Raw genomic sequence first — 23,981 nt, 5'->3', positions numbered from 1 at the left:
ACACTGTTGTGTAATGCTGTGCTTTAAAAACGGGGGGGGGGGGAATATTTGCTTTGACAAATAGCAACTTCAATGATATATTGGCAGTTTCCCCAGATAGTTCTTGCTTCATCTGGACTTTTCTTCACCTGAGAGCCATTGCTACATATTTTGTACATGGGGGTAGGGTCAGGAGATGCAATTCCCACAAGAAGGTAGAGAGTGGGTGGGTCCAACAGGCCGTAAACCACTTTTAAGTGATATGGAGCTAGGAGGTAATCAGATTTTGCTAGGTTGTACTCGGAGTGGATCTGCAGAAGGTAAGCTAGTAATTTTTCCTTCACTGTTGTATAAATCATGACTTTTCACAAACTAACCTGCAATGTTAATACCCTGTTAATCTGCTGTGTTGCTGCTGTGCCAAAATCTTAATCACTTTTGGCAGAGTTAAAAGAGGGATCGCAGGGAAAGTAGAGGTTCGTATTTCAAGGTTGGCCGTATTCCCTGGTGAAAGGACAGTGGGGCCTTGAGCCATGCCATAGACTTTGAGCCCAGGGCATGGCCTGGGGGAACATGATGCAGCTAAGCAGGTCTGAGTTTGATCAACACCAGGTTGGGAGACTACCTACGAACCCCATGTATTACAACAGTTTACCTACCCTGGTGCAGAACAATCCAATCTTTAAGATCTTCCAAAGAGACCCTAGTGGTCATTTCATGACCAGCAGACAGTTATCGCATGGTGACAAAAGAGTCTTCTCAGTGGTAGTACCCACCACTGGGATGTCCTCCCTCAAGTCATTTGTGATTGCATGTCCAACTACACTCAACCTTCCCTTGTCTCTGTATTCTAAAACCCAAGAGGACATTATAAACTTCCTCCCATGGCTCCCAGTACTTCCACTTTGTCAATCAGTTGGTGAGGACCAGGTCCAAGATAGATTGTAATATGGGGGGGGCAGTATTTGCCAACTATTGGCTAATAGTTATTTATTTTGCTATCTGGTGGTGTGAGTGGTCACTTACTAATTTTCTTAAACAGTTAAATACATACGGGACACTTCTTTTCGTATAGATACACTCCTATTTATACAGACTAATATATCATGTATCTAAGTTTGAACTTGCCAAAACTACCAGTACCCCCAAGGATTAAATCTGACATGTTTTCATTTTATTTCTCTCCTACAAAATCCAGCTTGACCAAGCTTATTACCCCTACTCCTGAGTTATGCACCCAAACAGGCAACAAAATAAGCTACAGCAGGATTTTGAAACTTGACACTGGAAGTCTGCATCAATACCTGGCATGGGTATAAAGGAATAACAAGGAACAAAGCAATCATGTTTCAAGAAATAAATAACTCTGCTGGATGGATGAGAGTGAGGGTGGGAAAATGAAGTTGAGCATCTTGGCTTCAGCTCTGCAAACGCATTATACATATAGAGAGCAAACAAGTCAGGATTAACACTGACTGATTTGGGTCAATTGGCAATCGGTTCTTAGAAAAGCCGCTTCCTTACAACCCAGCACGACCAAGCAGCCAAAATCAGTGTCAGGAGTGGCATTCAGCAGGATGAAGGAAGCAGCCTTAATTTGGGGTGGGTCGGTGAGGGTGGGGGGAGAGCAGTGGGAAAATGGGACTGGCGTCTGAATGGTGCAACAAGATCTGTAAACGTGCTGGCCCTTGGGATGGGCTCCACTTTAGGCAATGGTATGACTTGGGCCAGTGATCCGCATGAAGCCATTCATATGAAAGGGTGGCACTACACCAGGCATAGGCAAACTCGGCCCTCCAGATGTTTTGGGACTACAATTCCCATCATCCCTGACCACTAGTCCTGTTAGCTAGGAATGATGGGAGTTGTAGTCCCAAAACATCTGGAGGGCAGTTTGCCTATGCCTGCACTACACTATGTAGATAGGAACAAACCTGGCACTGAACATCTGGGGTCAACAAGGACAGTGAGCATCTTTAACCCCAACCCCAATGGAGTCTATGGATGCATTTGATGGGGAACCGGTTGCCATCCAAACGTTGTTGAACTCCCAACTCTCATCATCCCTGAGTATTGGCCATGCTGGCTGGGAGTTGAAGTCCAACAACATCTGGATGGCCTCAGGTCTCCCATCCCTGCCATAGCGAAGAAGAAATTGCCGCATGGGGGGGGGGCACGGCTGTTATGAGAATAAGTCCTGAAGAGACCAACTTGGCTGTGAGTCCTGGAAGATCTGTTCCCTGCCTTGTAGGCCTTTTCCACCTGGCCTGGGAAGGTGGAGTTCGGACTGACTCCAGCTGCAGAAGCTGAGGCTGCTGAACCGATTCTTGGGCTGGGTACTGTTTTTGTTGGGGTGTGGGTTGTTGCTGTTAATTTGTTTGTATCTTTATTTTAGATCTTGTGATTTATGTGGAAATGGTTTAGTTTGGCTGTGTGCTTTTTAACTTTATTCATTGTCTAGGACTACTGTTGTTATGTTGCAGATTTATGATTTTTTTATGTTGTAAGCCGCATTGAGCATGGTTTGAACTGTGGAAATGTGGCATACAATATGGAAAGTAGATGCCTGACACACCTGAGTCTGAATGGTCCAGGCCTGACAGACCCCACAGCAGGGTGCATTGTGACTTTGTACAGGGACAGGCAAGGTCCCTGGGGATGCCACAGTGTGTGAACCCCTCCCTTCGCCCCCACCTCAACTAGCATGATGGGAGCCATTTTGCTACTAATAGTATAAACCAGTGTTTCCCAAACTTGGGTCTCCAGCTGTTTTTTAGACTACAACTCCCATCATCCCTAGCTAGCAAGACTAGTGGTCAGGGATGATGGGAATTGTAGCCCAAAAACAGCTGGAGATCCAAATTTCAGGGGGGAATGCTGATATAAACTGGGATGTAGCAGGGAGAGGCTGTGTGCCTGTTCTCCCCTATGCAGTTTGAAACTTCACCTGTTCAAATGAAAGCCTGGAGATAGCTCAGGCTTCCTCAAACTCGGTCCTACAGATGTTTTGAAACTACAATTCCCATCATCCCTTCCCCCTGGTCCTGCTAGTTAAGGATCATGGGAGTTGTAGGCCAAAAACATCTGAAGGGCCGAGTTTGAGGAAGCCTGAGGTAGCTAAATTCACACATAAATAGGCCCAGCAGTTGGTATTAGCCATGTCATGCCATAATTGAAGCCATATAATCTGGTTGCTATATCCTGAGGACTAACAGTGCATTGCTATTATACAAGCCCCCATTGGTAAACACTCGGCAAAATCTGGCTTGCCACCCTAGATGGATTTCCCATAAGGGTCACACACCTTCTGTTCTCATGTTGATTTTATCTGAATCAACTAAGCTGCTGGCATTGCCAGATGTCAGAACTCTTGATTTCCCAGCACATACTCCAACCCACTTCACAGTGGCCTTAAAAAAAACCCATTTCCTTATTTACAGGAACAGGGTGAGCAGTTTAACACACATGTATCATCAGATTAGCCGACCTTTCCCACATGGATAAATGTCACGTCAAACATTGGGCAATAAAGAGACTAGAGTGATCTGCCTAATAATCCCATCGGTTCAAACCTATCAAGATTTCTGCTTGACTCTCTCACCATGATTGTAACATAGCTAGAGTTGTCCTCATAGGTATCCATTTCTTTTACTCTTGTGCAGGGATAAAATAATTAAAACCAGTGCTTCTCAAATCCCGCCCCCCCACCATATACTAAAGGGGCAGTCAGCCATCTGTAGGGTGTCCTGAACCCCTGGCCTACCTGGCGGCAAGTCACTGTGCCACGTCCAAAGCTCAAAGTCCAAGGGTGAAGTCCAAAGTCTGAAGTGAAGTGAAGTCCAAAGTCTGAGGGTCAGGAAATGAGGTTCAGGGTCCATCCAAGTAGCCAAGTCTAAAGTCCAGCAATCATGGTACAGTCCAGAGTCAAACCCAAATCACAGTCCTGTAGAAATCCAGGAGCATCCAAGTCAAGGTCCCTCAACATGGGCAGTTGAACAGACAAAGCACCTCAGTTCTGCTTACCTTTGGTGCCTTGCATACTGATTGCAGCACCTGGGCTTGATGAGCAATATGACCCTCACCTGTTCTAAACCTACTCCAGCAGAGGAATCACACACATTCTCCCAGAGCTAGCGAGGCCCACCTGGCCAGCTTGGGAACTGGGCTGTGGGCCCTTGCCTGCCTCAGCCTCCTAGAGCACATCTCCCACTGTTCCCAACGTCTCAGAGCTCGCTGAGTTCATGAAAACAGGGGCCCTTCTGGCTCTGGTGATGGGTCCTCCTGTTTGGTTCCTGTGCACTGACCCTCACCCCCTTGTCATCCTCCATTACCCTGTAAGGCCTTCTTACACCAACCTCTCCATCCCCTGCTTGCCCAATGTGTCCCAGTCCCAGCTACACCCCTCAGCAGGAGCCCCTTCCTCCTCCCTGTTGTCCTGCCAGTTCATGGCATCTGTCCACAGGTAGTTGGACTCCAGCTCTCATCATCCCCAAACAGCATAGCCAATGATCAGGGAGCATGGGAACTGAAGTCCAGCAACTCCTGGAGGGTCACAGGTCAATTGCCCTCGCCTATGGTGAACATCTAGCAAACTTTCGATTTTGTGGGGGAAACCACTCCAAACCATTTCCAGGAATGAAACTGATGATTAACTGGTTTTGCAACCGCTGACCTAGTTTGTTATGCACATACATCTCCACCTCTGTAATGAAGCTGTTGCAATGGAAAGAGCAAGCAGGTTTTACTTCTTGCTAGCAGGGTTCAGAGAGTGCTTCCTGCTAACAGGCATTGGCTGCATACACAGTGGACTTTTCAAGCACATGATTTCACCCAAAGAATCCTGGAAACTTTAGTTCACCTTCAAAGAGCTACAGTTCCCAGCACCCCTTAATAAACTACAGTTCCCATGAGTCTTTGGGGCAAGTTATGTGCTTTAGATACATGGTGTGTACCCGGCCATTGAATGGCTTGCTAGTATGTCAATACTGTGTGAGAGCAGGCTCGACCACTGCAGTCTTCCAATAATGGAGGGCAATGGAGAAAGACCAGTGGCTCACTTTCTCCTGCACACATTTGACACTAATTGCCTGAAGAGGAGTAATGTCCCCTGAGCATTGTAGGTCATGCTAGGACCTGCTGCCACATTTCTGCTACTCCCCCCCCCCCCGCAAAAAAACCCCTCATGTTCACTCTGATTTGGGGTGGGGCAGTGGGAGTAAATAGCAATGTGTTCTTTGCACGAATTGAAACCTATACCACAGGTGAAGTCAGGTTTACCCTTCTCTTGCTATTTATTATTTTAAAAAACCATTCATACAAGCAATGAAGCACTGGATAACATGCCATCTAGTTTGACCCTAACTGTGGCAAATAAGCCTGAGAAATCTGAAGATCCTAATCTATGTTTTAAGTATTTGCCTTGCAGAACTTGAAACCTGTGACCCCCCGCTGTAAGATCTTGTTTCCACTTTAGCTTAGGATAACAATGGCCCAGTTATGAGGTGGCAAAACCTGAGTCAGACCAAACCAAACTAGACTGCAAGTGTGTGATAGAATTTGCCCCTGGGGAAAAAAGATTCCTATACACAAATTCCTGGTGTGTGAGAGAAAACTCTGTAGCGAAGAGGATTCAGTCATGTAAAGGTAAAAGGGCCCCTGACCATTAGGTCCAGTCGTGAACGACTCTGGGGTTGTGGCGCTCATCTCGCTTTATGTAAGCTCAGATGTACTATCTGGCATGGCCCCAGGCAGAGATGTCGCCTTCAACTAACTATACAAATGCTGCTGTGCTTTGCCTTAGATCTCATCATCGAGAAATGCAACGCCATGTCCTCTGCATTCTTGTGCTGGGAGCGTCATCGGTGAGAATGTCAGATCCGGAGCAATGCAACTGTGAAGAGAAAGTGCCAGCCTGCATGGTTATTCCTGGAAGCAATGGATTGCCAGGCATCCCTGGGAGCAATGGACTGCCAGGAAGAGATGGGAAGGAAGGTCCTCAAGGTGAAAAGGGAGAGCAAGGTATAGCATAAGGAATTTCCAAGAGTTATCCAATGGTAGTCATAAAATCATAGAACTGTAAAGTTGGAAAGGACCTTGAGGGCTGTATATTCAACTCCCTGCAATGCAAAGATCTCAACTAAAGCCATTTCTGACCCTAGGGAGGAGGTGGGGTTGCGGGCTTCCCGCCCCCAACTCCCGCACTGAGGCTGGCTCTCAGCCTCACGCATACAGGGGGAATCCTCTGCCGTGTCATACCCTGGCCAGCCTACCGGCTGGCTCAGGGGGTGTGGCTTGCCGCTCTTAAGGTGGTAATCTTAATGACAGATTACCATCCAATGAAGGAGAGACCACATCCTCCCTCGGGATTCCATTCTACTGTTGAACAACTCTTACTGTCAGAAAGCTCTTCCTGATGTTTAGCCGGAATCTCCTTTCTTGTAACTTGAAGCCATTGGTTTGAGTTCTACCCTCCAGAGCAGGAGAAAACAAGCTTGCTCCATCTTCCATGTGACAGCCCTTTAGATATTAGATATTTAGATATTTGAAGGTGGCTCCTCTTTCCCTGGCTAACAGACCCAATCCCCTCAATTGTTCCTTATAAGGCTTGGTTTCCAGACCCTTGATCATCTTGGTTGCTCTCTCAGTATTAGGAGGAAATCAAAGCACATACCTGGCATGGAGGAGGCCCCATGTTCCATCTGTGGTTCTCCACAAAAAGGGGATCTCAAATAACACGACTAGAAAAGACTGCTGGTCCCTCTCCTCCAAAGAGGTGGAACATAGAGCACACTTGGGCAACAGTGAAGACCCCCAGTTTCCCGCAGAATGTCCTTTCAAATAACCATTTGTTGGTGTAGTCATATGTTTAACTATAACCCAAGAACGCCCATGCATTATGTTGCTCATTTGTTCATCTTTTTCTGTTTATCCATTGGATTAAATGGCAGGTTTACGAGGAATGCAGGGACCCCCAGGAAAAGCAGGGCCTCCTGGCCTTAAAGGGGAAAGTGGTCAGAAAGGTGACTGTGGAGGAAAAGGTAAGGGATGTGGACAACTGCAGACACACACAAGCCAAGAGATTTTACTGAAATTTGTCTGGGTTTTATACACAAGGCTAATAAGAATCTAAACTTTGTGGTTCCATACAAAAAGTAAAACATTCCAAACGATGGGAGAGAATGTGTATTAAAGTCTAGAGTTGCTTTAGATATCTGTCTTAATTAAAATGGCAAATTGATTACAGCTGCAAAATCAGTCTGGTTAAACTGAGGCTTTGTACTCCCATGATTCTTTAGAACTGCTACTTCAATCAACAACAGAAATGTTTCATTTATTGATTCAAGCAGATTCTAGTTGATGGAAGCAAACAGTCTCATATAAAGTCCCATGTGACACTACCAATTCATACACATACACATGAGCTGGGATAGCTCAGTCTGTAGAACATGAGACTCTTAAATCTGAGGGTTGTGGGGCTGAGTCCCACCTTGGACAAAAGATTCCTGCATTGCAGGGGTTTGGACTAGATGACTCTTGTGGTCTCTTCCAACTTTACAGTTCTATGATTCCATGAGCAAGAAAGTATGGTGCCATTTTTTCAGCCTGCTATGACTGTATACACCATAATGACCACATACGTGGCCTTCCAGGGCGGCCAATACTTTACACAAGTTATGCTTCCATGTGAGTCTGGTTGTGATTCCCTGCACTCCTGAGTCACTTATCTGGGGCTGTTGAAAGTGTGAACCAGTCCACCAATCCTACGCAAAAGGAGATCCCAACAAGCGTCTGATATGGAATCTCTATTCTGGCCTCAATGTCACTATGGTTAGGTAAGGGAGGTGGATGGAGTCTCTGAACCAGACCTGACCTGATTTGTTTTAACTGGAAAATAGTTTCCTTGTTCCTTGATGGATGGTTCATTGTGTACACTATCAACTTTATGCATCTGATGAGGTGAGCTCTTCTGAACCACAAAAATGCATGCGACATTATATTTGGTAGTCTTTGAGTTCTGCCAAGACACTGCTGATTTTGCTGCAAAGACTTAACACTTTTCAGGAATTAAGACAATGAGAAACTGAATGGGGCAGGGAGACGGTCAATGGTGGATTTGAGATTTGTCACTTCTGAAGCAGATTCTTCCTTTGTTCTTCTTTTGTAATCTTTTATACTTTAACACAAGCAGAACAAGAATAATACTGTCCTTTTGCCTTTTAGAACTTGAACTGCTCAAAACTCAAATTAGTGATTTACAAGGAGAGCTGAAGGCTTTGCAGCTGACTGCAAGCAAAACCCAGAAAGGTAAGCTAGTTGTTTGTGTACCTTGATGAAAGATGTACGGATTGCTATTAATATCATCCTGACATTACACAGTCCTTAATGCAAACAAACCACTCATTTGAGCAACTAAATGTACAGCAATTGCTTTATTGATCAGGCCCAGGTCCTAAATTTGGGCTATTAATGACAAAAGCACATTTGAAAAAATTAATTTTGATTGTATTGTCTGTTAGCCATTCTAGGTTACATTTTCTCAAACAGCACAAGAGTAGGAGGGAAACTATTTGTGACTAATGGCAATGACGGTGATTATGAGACTTCAAAAGCGACGTGTAACCATTTTGGTGGCCAGGTTGCTTCTCCAAGGAATGAAAATGAAAACAACGCTGCACTGAAACTCTCTGCAAAAACGGGAAGAAAAGTATTTTTTGGAATGAATGACCAGGAGACAGAAGGCATCTTTAAGCATCTTAATGGTGAAACAATGGAATATTCAAACTGGGCACCAAAAGAACCCAATGGGGTGGAAGAGGACTGCATAGAATTGTATCCAGATGGCAAATGGAATGACATCTCATGCAATGTGGCTCGGTTAATAATGTGCGAATTTTGATCTGACTGTCTTTATGGGTGTTTATAGATATATTAAAGCAGAATTCAAAAATCTGTTTATTTTTTATTTTTATTTTTATTTTTGCTTTTAATTTTTTATTGAATTTACTTGGTAACATAACATTATTATATATGGTCTTTTGAAAAGACAAAAATTACAAAACAATGTCAGTTCAAAATATAATACAATTCACCATACACTCCTACATTTATACACCTAAGATTTCCCACCCCACCCCCCAATGCCTTTACCTTTTCTATTTTCCTGTTGTACAAAACTTGACATTAAACTAATTATACTATCTTATAATTTCTTACTAATTTTTAGAACCTTTTCATTCATATATACAGAAATCATTCAAAAATCTGTTTAATTGACCGAATCACCTAGAGAACTTCAGGCACATTGTGTACCAAATTCCAATGAGTAATAGGATTGCTGATAGTATAGAAGCCAAGAAGCTAATAATACAATCGTACCTTGGATCCCAAACGCCTTGTGACTCAAACATTTTTGCTCCCGAACGCTGCAATTGTTCCAGTTTGCGAACGTTCTTTGGAACCCAAACATCTGACGCAGCTTACGATTGGCTGCAGGAGCTTCCTGCAGCCAATCAGAAGCCGCACCTTGGTTGTCAAACATTTTTGGAAGTCGAACAGACTTCCAGAATGGATTCTATTTGACAACCAAGGTACGACGGTATATTGGACTGTTCCATTGAATTTGTAGGTTCGCTACATTTGGAATAATACGCTGTTCCATTACTGTTTCTATACTTTCCATACTATATTTTATCTTGAAGTTACTGTTTTAGAGTGATAATGATACAACATTTACCTATGTGTTTAGCTAATGAAATGCGGGCATATTTGACCAGTTTTTACTGTCCCAGTTCATTATCATTACATGCCTCTCCACCACCTGACACACATCTTGCTCCTTATCTATTCATAGAATTGCAGAATGGAAGGGGCCACAAAGGTCATCTAGCCCAGCCCCTTGCAATGCAGCCCCCAAAGGGGGGCTCAAGCTCAAGACCCTGAGAATAAGAGTCTTGTGTCCTACTGACTGAGCTATCCCAGCTCCGTTGCTTTTAAAACAATCTTGAGCAGCCACTCTCTTGATATGATTTGGGACCATCCTTTTTCACTCAAAAGAAGCAAACTGTTCCATTTTGAGCAATTTCATTGGGTGGTTCTTGGTAGAGGTCTAGGCTTCAGCAATCAGCAAAACTTGGGGAGCTGGGGCAAGGACTAGGCCGGGGGTCGGCAACCTGCGGCTCCAGAGCCGCATGCGGCTCTTTAAAGCCTTTGCTGCGGCTCCGGGGTGGTGGCGAGGGGAGGAGGCAAGGGGCGGAGGCAAGGGGCGGAGGTGAGCAGCCTGCCGCCCGGCGGGCGGGGCGCCCTGAAGCAGAGCGCCCCCCTCGCCAGGCAGACATCCGCAGCGTGGGGAGCCTTGCCGGACTTCCCGGCAAGGCTCCCCACGCTGCGGATAGCAGCCTGCCGCTCGGCGGGCGGGGCGCCCTGAAGCAGAGCGCCCCCCTCACCAGGCAGACATCCGCAGTGTGGGGAGCCTTGCCGGACTTCCCGGCAAGGCTCCCCACGCTGCGGATAGCAGCCTGCCGCCCGGCGGACATCCGCAGCGTGGGGAGCCTTGCCGGACTTCCCGGCAAGGCTCCCCACGCTGCGGATAGCAGCCTGCCGCCCGGTATTTTTATAATGACGAATGCCTCATTATTAATTATTATTTACATCAGGCACTGATTATGATTTATGGTTCACTGGGGCCCTGGTTAATTTTCTTTGGCATTTTGTGCCATTGATTATGCAGTCGCGGTCGCGTGGAATTCCACGTGGAGTTAGTTGCCTGAAGCCCCTTTTTAGTTGCTTGAAGCCCCTTTTTAAACTTAAGCAGGGGAAAGTTTGGTGAATTGCTGCCAAGGAGTGTGGTGGAGTCTCCTTCTTTGGAGGTCTTTAAGCAGAGGCTTGACAACCATATCTCAGGAGTGCTCTGATGGTGTTTCCTGCTTGGCAGGGGGTTGGACTCGATGGCCCTTGTGGTCTCTTCCACATATGTATGTGAGCAGGTCTTCTCCAACATGAACTATATTAAAAACAAACGCCGATCACATGCAAGCCTGTGTGAAAATGAAGGTGACGTCTTACAGCCCTGATGTGCAGACACTGAGCACTGAGGTTCAGGAGCAAAAGTCCCATTAACCTGGTTACCTGGTTGTAAATTAAATATTTTAATTAGCTATTAATTTGTCCTTTTTTCTTGAGATTGACAGCTGACTGCACGATCCTGTATATATAGCATTAAGGCCAGAAACAATATATGCAGGGTTATATTTGTTTTAAATGTTGCAATGTTTTTGCGGCTCCCAGTTGTTGTTTTTTCGGAAACGGGTCCAAGTGGCTCTTTTTGTCTTAAAGGTTGCAGACCCCTGGACTAGGCTGAGGTAAGGCAACAGTTGCAAGATTATATGGCACTGCTTTACCCAGGGATCAGGTTAAAGGGTGCACAAAGACAGAGTTTCAAATGTTGCTTCAGCAGCAATAATCCTCTAACTGAGGTTTGAGCAGGACCTACCTTCTGTGAGAGACACGGGTGGTGCTGTGGGTTAAACCACAGAGCCTAGCACTTGCCGATCAGAAGGTCGGCGGTTTGAATCCCCCCGACGGGGTGAGCTCCCGTTGCTCGGTCCCTGCTCCTGCCAACCTAGCAGTGCATCAAAGTGCAAGTAGATAAATAGGTACCACTCCGGCAGGAAGGTAAACAGCGTTTCCGTGCACTGCTCTAGTTCTCCAGAAGCGGCTTAGTCATGCTGGCCACATGACCCGGAAGCTGTATGCCATCTCCCTCGGCCAATAAAGCGAGATGAGCACCGCAACCACAGAGTCGGCCACGACTGGACCTAATGATCAGGGGTCCCTTTACCTTTACCTTCTGTGAGAGGATCCAAAAGAAAGCCACCCATTGAAGCCTGCACTTTCACAATGCCGTTCTCTGGCCATGTAATGTGTGCAAAAATGGATATACTAAGGTAAAGCGGCCATAGAAATGCTTGTCAGTGGAAAATAACATACAAATGTGCATTATATTAGGCACCAGCCCAGCCCTCGCCACTGATGCTGTCTGCTAGGCACGGGACATGGAGTGTTCACAGGGCTGCACTGCGCTGCTTGCCTGCCCACACAGCTGGAGCCTGGCCGGCCAAGACAACCCTTGGTGGATGCATCACCCTAACACTGGGCGGGCAGCCATTCAGCGAGGAGGCCAAGGTTGTGGTGGCAAGGCCAGGCTGGGCTCCAGGGCCCAGAGACCCCTGGTGGCAGGCAAGGCAGAATGGGGGTCTCTGCATTGGGCATCTGCTTCACATGCCTCAGAATCATGCACCCAGGGCTACGCTCCCCCCATGTCCCCCAGGCTACAGCCCTGACTGGGATTCTGGTGTTTGTAGGGAACACATTTAAACCCACAACTCAAGGAAATTAATCTGCAAATATCAACCAAACCATCAGATCATATACATGCACTTAATCTGAGAGGGGTTGTTACTTTATGACAAACACAATGATCCAACTTAAGCATAATGCATAGCAATATCAATATTTTCCCTTTTCATCCTCATGTGGCCTGGAAGACACCTGAGCATGATTATGAACCATTGATAGGAATATCATTTACGTTGAAGAAGAGGCAACTAGGAAGAAGCAACAAGCAACTTTTTCTTTCTTGTTTCCCTTTGGAGCAGAAAGTTGCAACCACTGAAGAACATCAGTCTTTTCAGTTAGCAGGTGTAAAAGAAAATTCATGTAACTCCCAGGAAAAGAGTCAGAGGACCATGAGTAGGACATGTTCGGCTCTTCTATTTCCTAAAAACAAAATGATAGAAACAGTTTTCCTTTTAAGATATGGGAAAGGGGCATTAATGAGGAACCAATAAGCATAGAAAAATCCGCAGAAATAAATTACCCCCCCCCCAATAGTTTGGCACATAGAACGGTACAATATCACAGGGTATAAATAATGATAAACAATTCTCCAGCCAGAATGTAGCCATGGATAAGATTATCAATTTACAAAATCAAATAATGGTTAAAGAAAGGAATAAGACATGGCAGTTGGTTCTGGAAGGAAACACACCTGTATAAAGGCACCTTGTTTGTTACTTTTACAAGAGCTATTCATATACAAATCAGGGTGAAGGGGGAAAATAAGGAAAAGAATATCCACTAAAGTCCCATGGAGTTCACTTTCGGAGGTGGGTGTTCAATAATAAACTAATACAGTGATACCTTGGGTTACAGACCCTTCAGGTTACAGATGCTTTAGGTTACAGACTCCACTAACTCAGAAATAGCACCTCGGGTTAAGAGCTTTGCTTCAGGATGAGAACAGAAATCGTGCAGCAGCAACAGCAGGAGGCCCCATTAGCTAAAATAGTACCTCAGGTTAAGAGCAGCTTCAGGTTGAGAATAGACCTCCAGAATGAATTAAGTTCTTAACCCAAGGTACCACTGTACAGCAAACAATGGTTACAGCAGGGAACTTCCCAACACAGACACGAAGAGAACAGCATTTCTTATTGATCGCAAAATAATAATAATATTCTGGGCGCTCAACCCTCTTTCTGCTCTTTCAACTTTTCAGCTTAACAGCTTATGAATGATTTTTAAGAGAACATATATGCCCTTAGCCAGCATTGGGAAAAGAGATTTTCCAGCTTTTATCGGATCACAATGAATTTAAACCTTTAGTAAATTTTCAGAATTGCTACATGCAGAATACTTTCCCATGAATTTTTGGAATTTTGACTCTCAGAAGGCATTTTGTGGTATTTTCAGAATTCCAACCCTCAGATCATTTTATTTTTTTTTTTAGCATTTTCAGATTAATTGAAACATGTTTTCAGCATTTTTCAGAATTCCAGCTGTCATACCTTTTTTGGAATTTTTATCCCTGGAACAAGTGTTCAGGAATTTTTGGAACTCTGAACCTTGGAACAATTCCCCCTCCCCCCCCCCCACACACTTTTTGGAATTCCAACCCTCAGAAAGCATTTTGAAGGATTTTCAGATTTCAAGTCTTGAACATCCTGGCATTGTCCCTCATTGGAGTTCTGTGTTCCATGGTAGGTATTGAGAAATATTAGAGAGAGCTACAAGCATGAGTTGTATGAAAAGGAGCCAAAGACTTGAGTAAGTTTAAACAAGAGAATAGATTAACAGTGTACATATTGTGCATATTCACATATTTTAGATGATATTAGAAAGGGGAGGGGGTACAGTTGTTCACTTTATACAGTAAAGCTCTTAGAGATCTTGAATTTTTTGTTTCAAAAAGTGCAAAATGTTAGGAAACAGTAAGCATGGCATAAAATAATCAAAACATTCCAAAGATCACATTGGGAGAGAGGAAATACATGTGAACTGTGCATCCTCATGACAAACTTTTGAAAGAATGTTATCTACAAAAGCCAAGCATATAGTATTGATTATGACAACATACTTATAAAATTAGCACAACCTTTAAACTTTAGAAAGAGTCAGTCTAAACAAAGAAAATCTGGAATATCAAGATGTTTGGTCTAACATACCTGTCCAAAACGTACAGTAAACAGAAGGTAGTCTAGGTTCTTTGGACGAGGAATTAATGAAAGAAATGGAGACCAGTTATCATAAAAACCATATTTGGTAATGTCACCTCTGACTACTATAGCACTGTTGTGTTAGTTTGCCTACAAGTGCAAATGCTATCATACCAGTTTTACACAGTTAACAATCTCTTCTCCATAAGAATGTGATCAGTATCTGGGCCGCTCCCAGGAAATGGATTTTAATTAATCACTTAAATAAAATATATTTATTTGCTCCTCAAAATAATGATAACAAGGTCAAGCCTGGGTCTTTAACCACTGTAAAATTCAGAATTTTAGAAATCACACGGAATACATCATCTCAATACTTGCTTACTGCCTGACACTCCCACTATAAGTGACTATAAGTCCCATTAGTGGAGCACCCCCAAGACAGAAAACCAAGCCACAAATATTATGTGCTTGCTACCACCAGTGGATTGATTTAAGTAATTGCTCCTTAACAAGTACTGTAAATTGTTCAGTAATGAGTTAACAATTTGTTTTGAATTGTTTACTTTGAAGTGGCAAGCTCCATTGTTCTCTGCATGTATTTTACCACCACTGGACAATACTTCCTTTGTGTTTCGCTTTCTTGGATTAACAGCGTCTATAGCAGGAACCCGGAAACCATGCTCTTGAGAAGTCCCACTTGAAAGCAACAGACCTACTTTGATAGTTTGACGATCGTGAAGCAAAATATTTATGGTTAAAATGCTTTGCATAAGAAACATGAGCTCTTGTTACATAACCCTTGGTCTATAAATGGAATCCTGAATGCCTCCTAAATTAGTCTTGCTAAGACTTTTGTGGAACAAAACGGAAATTACAAAGGGACTGGACTATTGATATGAACTCCAAACATGGACCAAACAAAGAATCCTAACAGGTATAAATGATTGTATATTATTCTTTCAGTGTGCTAAAATCAACAGGGACTTATTGGACCGAAATACTCTAAATGCATTTGATTACTGTATAGATTAGCAAAATGCTTGTGATTATAACGGGAGTGAAGGGAAGGTGGAAACAGGTACCATATATTGCAGGGCCCCCAGGAGGCTGTGCTATATTTCTTGGTACTCTTTCTGTACAAGGAGGGTCCTACTGTGCTCAGTGGAACTTAGTCCCATGCAAGCATGCATAGGAGTTGCAGCCAGGCCTGAGATAGGGCAGCATTTCACCATCACTTCAGCAATTCCCCGAGATGCAGAAGTTAGGCTTTTTTGCATAGGAAGGAATCACAACCAATCACTTCGATTGGAGAAAGTATACATCTGTATTCTGTAGGGTGGCCAGATGCAACATATGACAGGGCTTCCTCACCTTTGTGTTGCTGATGTTGTTGTTTAGTCGTTTAGTCGTGTCCGACTCTTCATGACCCCATGGACCAGAGTACGCCAGGCACTCCTGTCTTCCACTGCCTCCCGCAGTTTGGTCAAACTCATGCTGGTAGCTTCGAGAACACTATCCAACCATCTCGTCCTCTGTCGTCCCCTTCTCCTTGTGCCCTCCATCTTTCCCAACATCAGGGTCTTTTCCAGGGAGTCTTCTCTTCTCATGAGGTGGCCAAAGTATTGGAGACTCAGCTTCAGGATCTGTCTTTCCAGTGAGCACTCAGGGCTGATTTCCTTCAGAATGGAGAGGTTTGATCTTCTTGCAGTCCATGGGACTCTCAAGAGTCTCCTCCAGCACCATAATTCAAAAGCATCAATTCTTCGGCGATCAGCCTTCTTTATGGTCCAGCTCTCACTTCCATACATCACTACTGGGAAAACCATAGCTTTAACTATACGGACCTTTGTTGGCAAGGGGATGTCTCTGCTTTTTAAGATGCTGTCTAGGTTTGTCATTGCTTTTCTCCCAAGAAGCAGGCGTCTTTTAATTTCGTGGTTGCTGTCACCATCTGCAGTGATCATGGAGCCCAAGAAAGTAAAATCTCTCACTGCCTCCATTTCTTCCCCTTCTATTTGCCAGGAGGTGATGGGACCAGTGGCCATGATCTTCATTTTTTTGATGTTGAGCTTCAAACCATATTTTGCACTCTCCTCATTCACCGTCATTAAAAGGTTCTTTAATTCCTCCTCACTTTCTGCCATCAAGGTTGTGTCATCTGCATACCTGAGGTTGTTGATAGCTGATAGGGGCATGCAATTTACACTTGCTGAAATCCCCACTTTTGCACGACTATTAAAACTACAGGAGCCCAGCCCTCTTTTGCAGCTGACCATGCTAGCACTCAGGGACAAGAATGGGGTAGGAAGTAAACCCTTATTGCTAGTGATAATAGTTTCTTGTAGGACAGCATGATTTCTCTGGGGGTGGGGGGGTGGGAATCACAGCCTGTTTGCTTTGACACACAGAACTCAAAGGATGCAATTGGGAGATTTCAGGATCCAAAACTTGGGCATCGCTGACGAAAGCAGCGATGCATATTACAGATACTTAGAATGTTATTTTCTTTATCCAAACCTTACCATGTAAAGGCTGTAGAAAACAGGTGGCACAAGTTATAACATGACTGGCACAACAGGCTGGTGTACTATGGTGCTGAAACTGCACACCTCGCCTGACTCAGCAATGAATTAATTCTTTGCGGTACTTCCTGTTTGTGCCACACGTAAGGACCTTTGGGCTCTTGTTCTAATCTTTGGGTCACCAACTTGCTCTTTTGTAAGGTCCCAGTTTCCCCTAGTTCTCCCCTTTCAACAGGGCATTAAGCAATGCTTGCTGAACCTTGTCTTTCCAGATCAGAACCTGAAATCACAATCCTGAAAATCCATATCTGTTCCGATTCTCTGTCAAATATTGTCCATCTCCTTCTTAAAATCAGAAGCTGCTAATTAGGATAAAGGTCACACCCACACCATAAATTTAAAGCACATTTAGAGCACACGTCTCTAAAAAAGAATTGTGGGAACCGTAGTTTCTTAACAGTGTTGGGAACTGTTGCTCTGTGGGTGACAGTCTACTGTTTCCAGGATTCTTTGGGGGAAACCATGTGCTGGAAATGTGCTTTCAGTGTATGGTATGCATGTGACCAGAGTTTAAGTTGTCTTCTTTTCTAATGACGTTGTGCTTGTTTCTGTCCCCACTTTAGACCATACATCCAGACAATGCTGATACTTCTAATACTTTCTCCATTGGTAAGGGGAGCCTCTCTGCAGAGAACCACCAGCTCTGCTCCAAGGCTTTTTCTGCCAGGATGGGTTCCTAATGCTTGTACATTAGTTATATGTGCATCTGCTGAGACCAGACCAAAAGGAGAAGAGGGAGATCAAGGTACCAGAACATTTGTGGGGAGGGTGCACTCTCTTTTTGTGCACTTTGGGGTAAATATGGGGTAAATAACTTCTAGATAAGCTTGATCCACTCTGTTCTCATATACAAGCTTGGAGCAAGTATGTGTGGGCTCTTTTTTTAGCTAAAGACAATAGATCAAAGCCCCTGTGACAGGAAATGGGGGACAGGGCAGCTTCCTGTTCCTTATAGCAGCAATGTCCGGAAGAACTATTTTATGGTAATATAGTATTTCATAAGGCTAGAATATCTAACTACTGTAATTTAGGTAAACCACAGGCTACTTCATCACATGCACTAAAATAAAACAAAGACACATAAAGGTAAAGGGATCCTTGACCATTAGGTCCAGTCGCGGACAACTCTGGGGTTGCGGCGCTCATCTCACTTTATTGGCCGAGGGAGCCGGCGTACAGCTTCCGGGCCATGTGGCCAGCAAGACTAAGCTGCTTCTGGTAAACCAGAGCAGCACATGGAAACACCATTTACCTTCCCGCCAGAGTGGTACCTATTTATCTACTTGCACTTTGATGTGCTTTCAAACTGCTAGGTTGGCAGGAGCTGGGACCAAGCAATGGGAACTCACACTGCCGCGGGGATTCGAACCGCCGACCTTCTGATTATCAAGCCCTAGACTCTGTGGTTTAGCGCTACTGTAATTTAGGTAAACCACAGGCTACTTCATCACATGCACTAAAATCAGACAAAGACGCATTTAGCACATCAAATAAGCAAAAAGCTCCTGCCACAGTGCTCAAGCTGGTGTTTAACATGCTACAGAAGGATTGAGGGACTTGCAGCCCACTGATTAAATGCAACCCACCAGTCTTCTCAGTCCATCTTGCCAGGCCCTACCCATGTCCTGCCGCTCACCCTGTTCTGTGCACTCGAGTGTCCTTTGCTCAGGCTAGCAAAGGGTACCAGGCTTCTGATATTGGACTGGGGAAGCCAAGGGATAGCTGGATAGTTGGTAGCTATCCCAACTGATGGATTGCTCCATTGGTTAGAGCATGGTGCTGATAACGCCAGCTTTGCAAGTTTGATCCCCAATATGAGACAGCTGCATATTCCCGCATTGCAGGGGGTTGGTCCTCAGGGTCCCTTCCAACTCTTCTGTGATCTATGAACACTGCACCAATCTGCTTTCTTGGTGGCTGGTACTGGAGCCAATCAGACTGGCAAAGCAGGAAGAGGCTGGTCCGCTTCACAGCTCCCTACATCTCTGTGGCCCTTCCACAGATAGAACTAATAAATGCCTGAATATGGAGGACTATGGTATCAGCACTTAACTAACGGACAATAGTATAGGAGCCAAAGAACTCTGAGGCACAATTCTCAAGTAAAATCTCATTGGAGACAAGGTGACTGTTCTGACAAAAGAGTATGGAGTACTGTCTACGTAACCTCAAATGATAGGCACTATAAAACAGAGTTGTTGTTGTTTTTAAGTCGCATATCAGTTAACTGATTTGGGTCTTCTTTATAGGATTACCAATACCCCAAGGACTACAGGGTCCAGCAGGACCAACTGGCATTCCTGGTTCAGAAGGAGATAAAGGCTCTATAGGTGGAAAGGGATCAAGTGGAAACAGTAATCTTCCAGGTAAAAGCTGTTGTTGTCAGTTATTATTATTATTGTCATCAGCAACAACACAGCTAGGCACTGTACAAAAATAAGAAATAATATGAGCCCTACCAGAGATTTATAATCTAAAGGGGGGGGGGCTAAACTTTTTTTCCCGCGATGTACAAAGTACCAGGAGGACAAAGATGATGACAACAATTCATTCTGCTCTTTTTCAGTCTACAAAGCAATTGACACCATTTTGCTCATTTATTATCAGAATAACCCAGTGAGGTAATCAAGGGTGAGAGCTAGTAGTCCATCCAATAGCAATTGCATTTTTGACCTCCTTATGTTTTTATTTGGTCAAAGTGAAATGTGTCACTGTATAACACATAACTGGCACATAATCAGCAAGAAAAGTATTAACATAATTACAATTGCTCCAATCAAATAGATTGGAAGAAAGTGTTTTCTTCTACAATGTGCAAGTATATTGCGGATCGAATTTCAAAACCGCCTCATATTGAGATTAGCAAAAAAGTGATACAAAGACTTGAAGTTTAGGCCAAAAGTCCGCAGACACTTCTCAAAGTCAAGAAGTGAGGAAGAAATATATCCCTTTGGTTTCTGGGCCAATCATAACTCCATGAGGGACAAAGATGCTCTCTCCTTCTGAATCAACTCTCTTCCTCTAAAAAATAAAATGCCTCTGTATGGTTTCTACCATTGCTATTTTTCTTGAAAAAGAAGTGTCAGAACTCACCATGAACACCTCCCTTGTTCTCTTATATTGGCAATGGCACTCACCTGAGAGGTGTTGGAACTGAGTTCCTGCAAGTTCCTGCAAGTTCCAGCTGGGGGGGGGGCTGATTACTACTAATCTGGTGTGCACATGTGGACATTTCTCACTTAGGAGTTCTGGAGGGCAGTTGTCAGCTTTCTTCCCCCGATGTGGTGATGTCAGTGTGTGCAAAAAGAGAAGCCACATCCAAATACTGACCACCCCTATCGTTTTACCCGGACACTGAGGTCCAGTGCCGAGGGCCTTCTGGCGGTTCCCTCGCTGCGAGAAGCCAAGTTACAGGGAACCAGGCAGAGGGTTTTCTCGGTAGTGGCGCCTTCCCTGTGGAACGACCTCCCACCAGATGTCAAAGAGAACAACAACTACCAGACTTTTAGATGCCATCTGTTTAGAGAAGCTTTTAATGTTTAATAGACTATTGTATTTTAATATTCTGTTGGAAGCCGCCCAGAGTGGCTGGGGAAACCCAGCCAGATGGGTGAGGTATAAATAAATTATTATTATTATTATTATTATTATTATTATTATTATTATTATTATTATTAGTGCAATCTTAAGAGCCAACACACAGGGCTACTGGTCCTTAGACAGGAGCACTTTCTGAGCTCTGGGAGAAAAGAAACTCCACAGCAGACACTGTCCCAATCCTAAGAGGAAAACCTCTTGGCAGTTTTTCTGAGTCCTCTCCCTTCCCCTTTCCCCAGAGGGCTTCAGCTGGACCTACTATTGTCCTGTTGCAAGGCAAAAACTTGCATAGCCTCTCCACAAAAACCTCTTTCTCTTCCCAAAGTTGGCCGCACAAATCTGTCACTTGCAATTATTAACATGAGGTTATTTTAATTCCATCTCCAAACAAGAGGGCATTTAGTTCAACTCGCCATCCAGGAAGTTAACAAAATTTGCACCTGAAGAAAAATTTCCAAGTGAACCAGCCAAGATAAGTGAGCTCAAAAACTATTTGTATTACATTTCCTTCCTACAGAAGGCAGAACAGGAGAGAAATACTGAACATTGGAAAACAGAATAGCTATTGTTTCTGTTGGCAAACGCCCTTCAACTTCTTTAAAGAGGAGGAAGTTTATTCTGCTTTTTGTGTACAGCAAAAAAATATTTGAATAACCTAAAAGAATGAGCAACTGAGGACCACTTGGCACATTATAGTTTTACAGTAGGTGCACTGTTCTCAAATGAGGGACTCTGTGCCAGCTCTGTAGCTACATGAAAGCTTGGCCATAGATTGTTATCCATACATATTTTGAAAAAGTTCACTTCCGGAATTTGCAGTTGATCAGGAAATCTAATGCAACTATTTTCTCATTCAGAGCTGGAAAGCCTTAAAACACAAATAAGGGGCTTGGAAACAGAGTTGGAGGGTTTGAAATCTGCCATCACCAAAACTCAAAAAGGTAAGAAAGGGAAATTATTGCTTGCTTTTGTTCAAATAGGCTGATATAGCTTCAAGTTGACTATTTCCCCCCAAAAAAATATTTTATTAAAGTTTTCACGATACAGTAAAATAATACCTAGAACAAATAGGATCAGAAAGACAAAATTAAAAGAGAAAAGAACAAGAAAAGTTAAAGGGAAAAAGAGGAACCAGATAGATAAGAACATTAATAATATCAATTATCATAATCATAATAAAAAATAAAATTATATATCTATCATAATTATACCTTAATCTTCACCTACAAAGTGAGTCTTCTCAGCTCTTGCCATCTCAAGTTTACTATTGATGCAATTTGAGTTCACAAAAGTGATGGGGAACCCGTGGCCGATGGCCATCCATACGTTGTGCAACCACTACTCCCATCCTCTCCTCTGCTTTAAACCACACTGAGAACCTTTCTCCTTCCACTGAAATATAAAATGCTGCCCGTACCATCAATGCACCTGGCATTTTACAGTATTAGATTGAAAGCCTTGCAATCCTGTCTCTTTCTAGTTCTCCTTGCCCCCAACGGCGTGATGGTTGGTGAGAAGGTATTCAAAACAGATGGATCCAGAGGTGATTATGATGCTGCGCGTGAGACCTGCTTGCGCATGGGTGGCGCACTTGCCTCCCCAAGGAATGCAGCAGAGAACAGCGCCCTGCAAAAAATAGTGACCTGGTATAACAGAAGAGCAGTCCTTGGGATCAATGACATGGCGACAGAAGGCAGGTTTGAGTACCTGAATGGCGACGTCATTGGGTACTCTAACTGGGCCCCAGGAGAACCAAATAATCTTGGCAACGAGGACTGTGTAGAAATGCATCAAGATGGCAAATGGCATGACAGAGGCTGCACGCTTGAGTGGTTAGTCATTTGTGAATTCTAAAATCAGGAGGTGCAGGGGTGGCCATGTTTGTGAGGTGAAGGAATAGTTTGTTCTAATTCTTTCAAAATTCAGTACCCCTCTAGCTTGAACAGTAAGTTGCGCAAGTGATATTCAAGATGCTACTTTCCTTTACCTGACTGTGTGCAGAAAGAATACGGCAAATTTAATGTGAGGCTTGTGATTTCTAGTAAAGCATGTCCAAGACTAAAAAATACATGCTATGAGTACACAGACATTCAGGCAACATCCATCCCCATGGTAACAATAAGGAAACTACACTGGAACGCCCACATGCCCTTTCAACCAGTCCCAAAAATGCAAAACTGCCATTTTCTTCTCTATAGCCCAATTCAAGGAATTGTTCCTCACCTGCACAAGAACATATAACAAAGGCTACTCCAGCTCAGACCATGGCGCAACTTCATAAGGCGCTCAAGGAATCATACCAGTGATTCTAGTATTCAGATTCAGGAACGTTGCTCTCTGTACCAGCACAGGAGCTTGCTGAAGAAAGAAATTGCAGAGCAACAACACACACCATCATTTCAGGTTTTCAGCGGTAATTGTAGCTACCAACACAAGAGGCCAAAAGACTTCCAGTTGATCCCATAAGGCTACTGACTCTGACATTTCTTCCAGGTTTGTGCTATTTGTTTCTCGGACATAGGTTGGGTTGTTCCAGAACTAGCTATCTCTTGTTGTCTTTCTTTCTTTCTTTCTTTCTTTCTTTCTTTCTTTCTTTCTTTCTAATAATTTTTATTGGAATTTTATTTACAACATAACATAAACCCCCCACCCCCCAATACACAATCCACCCTCTTTAAACGTGAACATAACATACAGTGAGCATAACATACAATACAAACAACGAAATAAAAGACTTCCTTTATCCTGTATCTGGCCTCCTTATTTGCATCTTATAAACTGTTTCCTTTATGAATAATTATTAAGATTTTTCTAATTATAACTTAAATATCCACAAAGTCTCCTGCAGACATTAATCGAAACAAGTCCAGGTATGTATTTTGGGGCACTGTTTTGTGAAGTATTCTCTGCATTTCCCCCATCCTTTTTGAAACTCTTATCTAGTGTGATCTCTAATTGCCTCTGTTAATCTAGCCAGTTCAATATACCCTAACAGTTTGTCTTGCCATTCTTTTTTTGCTGACACAGTTTCTTTTTTCCAGTTTTTAGCAATTAGGATCCTTTCTGCTCCTGTGGCATAGAGGAATATTTTCTGATTCTTGTTGTCTCCTTTCAACCAGGCCAACAGCCCTGCTAAACTTCTGACCATCAGAGGCAGGACCTTCTTGCTCACCAGTTTGGGGATACAGAAAAACCTAGGAAAAGTGGGCCACTTTTGCATAGCAGAATATCTATCCTTCTTTGTATTCCTGTGATAGCTTGCATTGTCAAAGTATGCTGCATAAGGCAGAGAGGAAAAAATCCATGCTTTTAAACTGCCTTCTAGCTGTAA

At 43.7% G+C, this 23,981-nt stretch overlaps 2 protein-coding genes and 1 long non-coding RNA gene across 5 annotated transcripts in view; 2 read left to right on the top strand and 1 right to left on the bottom strand.

Moving 5' to 3' along the window:
* Window positions 1-5,586, bottom strand: part of LOC308585621 — a 105,182-nt gene extending 99,596 nt beyond the window's left edge. Inside the window, exon 1 of the long non-coding RNA XR_014007546.1 lies at window positions 3,743-5,586. This is a non-coding gene — a long non-coding RNA (uncharacterized lncRNA). The remainder of the gene's footprint in view (window positions 1-3,742) is intronic.
* Window positions 159-8,926, top strand: LOC308585579 (pulmonary surfactant-associated protein D-like). Of its 2 annotated transcripts, XM_081191347.1 has the most exons (5): window positions 160-299; window positions 5,780-5,997; window positions 6,927-7,016; window positions 8,200-8,283; window positions 8,496-8,926. In XM_081191347.1, the coding sequence occupies exons 2-5, from the start codon at window positions 5,796-5,798 to the stop codon at window positions 8,873-8,875; spliced, it is 756 nt and encodes a 251-aa protein (XP_081047473.1). In that variant the 5' UTR covers window positions 160-299; window positions 5,780-5,795; the 3' UTR covers window positions 8,876-8,926. The 2 variants fall into 2 exon arrangements, with proteins under 2 accessions (XP_081047474.1, XP_081047473.1); XM_081191348.1 differs by lacking the exon at window positions 6,927-7,016 and having other exon boundaries at window positions 159-299.
* Window positions 8,927-15,181: 6,255 nt separating this feature from the next.
* LOC308584661 (pulmonary surfactant-associated protein D-like) lies at window positions 15,182-23,314 on the top strand. 2 transcript variants are annotated; one of them, XM_081189526.1, is made up of 5 exons: window positions 15,182-15,405; window positions 17,668-17,798; window positions 19,303-19,419; window positions 21,508-21,591; window positions 22,131-23,314. In XM_081189526.1, exons 1-5 carry the CDS (start codon window positions 15,380-15,382, stop codon window positions 22,502-22,504), a joined length of 732 nt encoding a protein of 243 aa, XP_081045652.1. In that variant the 5' UTR covers window positions 15,182-15,379; the 3' UTR covers window positions 22,505-23,314. The 2 variants fall into 2 exon arrangements, with proteins under 2 accessions (XP_081045652.1, XP_081045651.1); XM_081189525.1 differs by having other exon boundaries at window positions 15,184-15,405; window positions 17,617-17,798.
* The last annotated feature ends 667 nt before the right edge of the window (window positions 23,315-23,981 follow it).

Source organism: Podarcis bocagei, assembly GCF_964188305.1.
Source record: "Podarcis bocagei genome assembly, chromosome: 4".
NCBI lineage: Eukaryota > Metazoa > Chordata > Lepidosauria > Squamata > Lacertidae > Podarcis > Podarcis bocagei.
Note: the sequence above shows the minus strand (reverse complement) of the source record. Positions and strands in the feature narration are given on the sequence as shown.